This window comes from Rhagoletis pomonella, unplaced genomic scaffold (assembly GCF_013731165.1).
Source record: "Rhagoletis pomonella isolate Grant_MI unplaced genomic scaffold, Rhpom_1.0 Rhpom_scaffold_00003, whole genome shotgun sequence".
NCBI lineage: Eukaryota > Metazoa > Arthropoda > Insecta > Diptera > Tephritidae > Rhagoletis > Rhagoletis pomonella.
The window spans coordinates 13,303,390-13,309,526 of record NW_023458557.1 but is presented as its reverse complement, the minus strand read 5'-3'; the positions used below and the strand labels follow the sequence as shown (position 1 = coordinate 13,309,526).

The 6,137-nt window shown below is 35.4% G+C and overlaps 1 protein-coding gene across 1 annotated transcript; it reads left to right on the top strand.

Annotated features, from left to right (window-relative positions):
* Positions 1-645: 645 nt before the first annotated feature.
* Positions 646-1,809, top strand: LOC118736052. The gene has a single exon (XM_036466160.1). The coding sequence runs from the start codon at positions 646-648 to the stop codon at positions 1,807-1,809; it is 1,164 nt and encodes a 387-aa protein (XP_036322053.1).
* The last annotated feature ends 4,328 nt before the right edge of the window (positions 1,810-6,137 follow it).

Genomic DNA, 6,137 nt, shown 5'->3' with positions numbered 1-6,137 from the left:
TGTGGGTTCCCTTTGAAAAAGGATTGTATTCTTAACACGGTCCAAAAAATCATAAAATTTAGTAGAAGGAGAACCCCATTCAAAGATGGTAGACCTGGTCTGACGTGGCTAAAGCTATTTTTCAAGCGCAGCCCTGGACTTTCAATGAGAGAAGACGAGTTTATAAGCAAAGGAAGAGGTGTGGTTACAGAAATATCCATAAGGCAAAGGTTCTTTGAACTAACCGAATATCTAAAAGACATAAATAGCGAGGATGTTTTGCAAGACCGTTCACGTGTATTTAATGGCGACGAGTCAAGTTTTTCTTTGTGCCCAAAAACAGGAAAAGTCATTGCTCCAAAAGGGTACAAAAATGTGTACCAAATATCCACTGCCTCCGAAAAAGATACCATAACAGTTTTAATGGTCATATCCGCTTTCGGAATCTTTCTTCCTCCTATGGTAATTTTTCCTTACTTGAGGCCGCCAAAAGAAATTGTAAACAGTATTCCAGAAGAATGGTTTCTAGGCCGTACGGAAAGCGGGTGGATGAAAAGCGAAACCTTTTATGAGTATGTAGCAAATTGAATCGACAAATGGTTAAATGCAGAAAACATAAAGAAGCCTGTTATATTGCTTGTTGAAGGACACAGGTCACATTTAACAATGGATCTAAGCCGGTTCTGTGATTCCCATGGTATTATATTATACGCTTTGCCACCTTATACAACGCATTTAATGCAACCGGCTGACGTTAGCCTATTTACACCTTTAAAGACATATTGGAAGCAGACAGTTCGTGAATGGCAAGAAGAGCATGTAGGAGACTCTCTTACTAAAAAAGAATTCTCTCCTTTATTGCTCAAGGTTCTTAGCGAACAAAATTATTCCGAAGCTATAAAAAATGGATTTCGAAAATGCGGTTTGTATCCTTTAAATCCCGATGCAGTAGACCATACGAAATGTGTAAAATCCAACGCAATTGCAATACAAGAACAGGATGAAACTACTTGCCAGAAAAAAACTAGATACAGAATTGCGTCCGAAGTGATAACAGAACTCTCATCCAAATTACGAGATGTGGGCATAGATTCCAACGTTATATTAGAAGTTTTCTCTGAAGAAGAGAGTACAAACTCCGCATCGCGTAATCCTCTTGAATACCAAAACATATATCCCGAAGGACAGCCAGAATGTGCCCCTGATGTAAATAATGTTTTGCATCAGGAAGATAATGACCTTTCATCCATTTCATTGCTTGATGTAACTTTAGATGATCTGGAGATACCGTCCGGTATATTCGTTATAAACAACGATGGAGTTTTAGAGCCAGTATGCAGTAGTTCAAAGGACGTGTCAACAAATATATCTACCGCTATAATACCTTCCCCAGGTCCAAGTTTTGCTAGTAGCTTATCATCGCACTTATTCTACCCAAAACCTATCCGGTTTAAGGGTAAAATAACTAGTAGCACTTTAAGAGCATCTAGTGCTATCTCTTCACAAGGATGGAGAGATATATACGAGCAAAAAGAACGCGAGAAGCAACAAAAACAAACCGCCATAGCTGAAAGGAAACTAGAACGTTTAGCTAAGAGGAACCTTAAACAAAAAAACAGGGCTAAACAAAGGAAACGCTTCTCAAAAAAGAAAGAAATATGCCAGACTTGCTTGGACGAACTCACTAGCGATGTAGATGACGACAACTTAAAGAATATCGGCTGCGACACTTGCCCCTCATGGTATCATCTGAAATGTACCGCATTGAAAGACCTTTCATATTCAGAAGCTTACAAAAACAAGTTTATATGTGCTTTGTGTTCCAACTGAACATTTATTTTTACTGAACTAGCCAAAAATGTTCAACTGTTACTATGAATTCCTATTATTTTTAAAATAAACCCGTTATTTTTGAGTTTGAAGTCTATCATTTATAGAAAAAGCGTTGTAAAATAGAGTGTCCGCTCACTAGATTTCTAACGTCCGCTCAGTAAAAAAACTGTCCGGTCACTAAAGAAATTTGGCTTTTTTCAGAAAAATTATTTTTATACAAAATTTTATTCTTATTCATAAAATACAACTACTTTAGTCAATTTAGAATTAGTTCATAATCCCATATTGATTCAAACTTTTTTGTTCCGATAAACAGGTTGCTATATACGACAGCCTAAAGATGAAAGAAAAGTTAATCGTCCGGTTACTAGCATATTTACCCTATGTACATACATATGTATGTATGTCGTGCTTTCGGCAACTGTTCAAATCAGTGCACGGACTTTACCACTTTATTGGTAGATCTACCAACTTTTTTCTGGCAACTTTACCAACAAAGGATACAAATATACTAATATTTTCCGGTAAGAAAACAAAGAGATTTAAATGAACATATATACATACTTTGTCATCGAACACACCTTAGATAAAAATGAAAAGTTAACTCTGACCATAACCAACTCAAAAATGAGATCGCATGTCTACCAGCTCTATATGTAAATATTTTTCTTCTGAAATACGTTTGTGTGAGGGACTGCCAAGCGAATGGGCTGCAAACTTCAACCATTTCAACTCTGATTTTAATCAAAAACTTTTGTAGCGGAGAATAATTGTTTGTGCCTCCCTCCTATTAAATTAATACATTTTCCGAATCAGAGTCTCCGTGATCGAATAAAAGTTAATATTAAATTTCTTTTTGAGTATTCGGTAATGAATTCGCTTTTACAATCCAAATTGTATTGGAGATAAAACAGCGGAAATTTATTTTTAATTCGTTTCGAATCCTTTTATTCTATCAGGGATGCCGTAATTAGAGCCCAGTTTTATGCCTAGGTTTTTTGTGCATTTTTTATAGACATGAAATAAATTTTTGGTAGTTTTATACAAAAATACAATTCATCCCAACGCGAATTCATATTAGGTGATAGCAGGGTTATCCTATATGAGTAAAAACTATATAATACCTATTTTTTATTATTATTATTTTTTTAATCTACCAACATTTTTGTGTGTAAAATCTACCACTATTAATTTTTTCAAACTACGTGCACTGATTCAAATGCAGTATAATGCTTTCGGCAGTCGATCAAATGCGGCTGTTGCTGGTTTCCTGCATAGCGTTGCCACTAACAATTTTTTTCCTACCAATTTTCTTCTTTTTCCTACCCATCTTATCCGACCAAAATCGTTTACCTACCAAATAAATTTCAATTACAAAAAAGCATTCTGCAAGCATACAATTCATCTATTTAAGATTAAATGTTTCGAACACAAAACATTTACATACATAGATATATGTACTTTGTACATTTTAAAACAAGCAAGAAATAAATAAATGCAGGTACAGTCTTAGGCAAATGAGATCATTTAACATTTTTTGGTTGTATGAATTATATACATATGTATGTACCAATAAGTTTAATTTCATAGAGGTAAATTTAAATCAATTAATTACACATGAAAATCTTTAGCAGCTGACCACATATTGTGCGTGTCATTTTTGTTTACAAGTTCCTTGCATATTACTATTGATACTGCCTATCTTATGTTTATTTCTTATTTTAGTTCTTATCAAAGAAAGCGTTAAAAATTTGCGTTCTGCAGCCGCAGAGCTATGTGGTAATGAAATTATATTAAAAACAAAATTGGTGAAATGCATGGAGCTATTTTCATTCATTCCATTTGTAATAGAATAAACTTTTTCCCAAAACATATCAATATCCAGATCGCTGGAAATATCAAGCTCACTTAGCCTCAGTAAATTCCACTGCCTGGTTATTATATCAGTATCGCAATCTATGAGATGGGGAAACTTTAACAAAAGGAGTAAAATTGGTAAATATTCTTTAGAAACTACCTTAGCTGGTGTTATTATTTGTAAAGGTGTTATATCTTCACGCTTAAAAGCAAAGCCTAAATTTATTTGGTTCAAAAACTCTATGTACAACTTTAATATATTGGTTTGGAAGAGAGGGGGTGAGAAGAAAAGGGACGAGTACACATGCGTCTGTACCGTCAAGTCGTTTCAACTTCCTCGCTTTGCTTTTGGCATTTTCGTTGTTTCCCATTTAAAGGTGACTAGTCGCTTTTTATACCCTTTCGGGTATAAAGGTGAACAATTAGTATCTTCGTAGGACATGCTCGAACAAAAGCGCACAGTTCATTCCATATAAAGAGATCAAAAGTGGTATTAGTCGCATGCTCCTTTGCGATTGCTCCCGGAGTCATCCCGGATTAGTCCCATTTTTTGCAGGGAAGAGATAATGTGCTTTGAGTGTTGTATATAAGTATGGCAAACGAGAGCTTTCAACTTAGAACTCTTTGTTAAGACTGTTAATTATGGGGAAAATATACCATTTAGATTAGTACGCCTACTGTGCTCTGCAAATCAATATGTGCAAAGTTTAAAATTATTGGCCGAGCTTCTCCTCCGATTGGCGGCGTGTGCCTTGATGTCGCACAAACCATTCGACCACGACTGATTTATGCTATTCTGCCCTTTACTCATTTTTGTTGTTTGCGAAAGTTTTCAAACGCCTCAACCGCGGTCCGCGTTTTCCCGCCACCACTAAAAACCTAAGACGGTGAGAACAAATATGCGCACCGCATTGAAGGCTAAAAACAGTAACAATTTACTTTTAATTTCCAATAATTCGCTTATCAGTTATTGGTAAAAATACCGTTCCAGAAGCGAATATAACGCAGAACTGCACTGTATGCAAAAATAGAGAGCAATTCGTTTAAAATACGTTCCATTTTATTCAAATGTATGCCTGTGTACATAACTGGAAGGTTTCAGTAAAATAAAGCCAGAGAAAATACTACTCACGGGCTTTATTTCCTTTTTTATGAAATAAATCAAGCGGGCTTTATTTCCTTTCCTTTGGGAAATAAAGCCCATGGCCATTATTGCTCTTTCGCGAAGGAAATAAAGCCCGCGGGCTTTATTGCTTTTTATTGGTGGGAAATATTTCCCCTTCGAAATAGAAAGAACGCCCGTGGGCTTTATTTCTCTTTTTTGGGAAATAATGCCAATGGGCGTTATTTCCTCGGGCCTTATTTCACTCCACCACCAACGGAGTGGCTCGTTTAATTCAAAATTAGTTTAAAAGTATTCAAAAATAGGGGACAAAAGTTTCTTGACACCCAAGAGGGAACATTAAGGCTAACTTCACCCTGAAGAAGCGGACTTAAAATTAATCCTGTCAGTAATTTAACCATAAAAAACACAACGCTTCCTAGTGAAAGTCATCGTGTTTGAGATATGCCCAAAATATTGTGGGGCTTTACCGAACAGTAGTCCTGAAATTACTTCAGTTCATGTATCCTCTTTGGACTGTGGCAAAATAAACTATATTTGTTGCGGCACAGTGTCTCAATGCTTTTTCGGCAATTTTTTACAATCGTAGCTCGAGTAAAGGTGAAGTGAGTGGCATGTGCACTTTATGTACAAAATAAATCGGATCTGCATTCAATAATGTTTTCAGCACGCCCAAGTCTCCAGCCATAACACTGGCTTCATCAGTGGCCAAGCCAATTAGGTTTTTTATTTTTAAATGCCTAGATTGGCAAATGTTCGGAACCAATCGAAATTTCAGCGAAAGTATAAGGAATTTCGTCATGAAACTTGGTGAGGATGTTGGGGGAGGCCTCCTCAACATGAATTGTTCACTCTCACAATATTTATAATTGCTAATAGTATTTTAGCAATTTGTTGTTAAATAATGTCCACTATCACCCCCTAATTTTTTTAAAATATGCCACTTATCACTTATATTTTGTGTTACATATTATATTTTCAATGCTCACATGCGTATTTTATGCTTTAATTATATAAAATTCACCAATTAATTAAGTAAAACGCGTTTATAAATTTGTGTTCACGTTTTACCACTTTTCACAAACAAATAGAAATAACAATGGCCGACAGTAAGAGCAAATATGTGCTGCCATACGGTTTAAAAGTAAATACGCCACTATTAAAGGATTTTATTAAAACGCGGCCAACACAAAAAGGAGTTGTGCGTAAAATCGTCATATTTTTATGGCAACCGTATTCCAACGGTATTTCTTTTATTCTCTTCTTATTTTTAACCGACTTCCAAAAAAGGAGGAGGTTATGAGTTCGTCGGATTTTTTTTTTTTTTTTTTTTTTTTTTTTTTTT

Bases quoted from the DNA above. Each gene is read 5' to 3' on its own strand.
- LOC118736052 (XM_036466160.1), top strand. From the start codon at position 646: ATGGATCTAAGCCGGTTCTGTGATTCCCATGGTATTATATTATACGCT.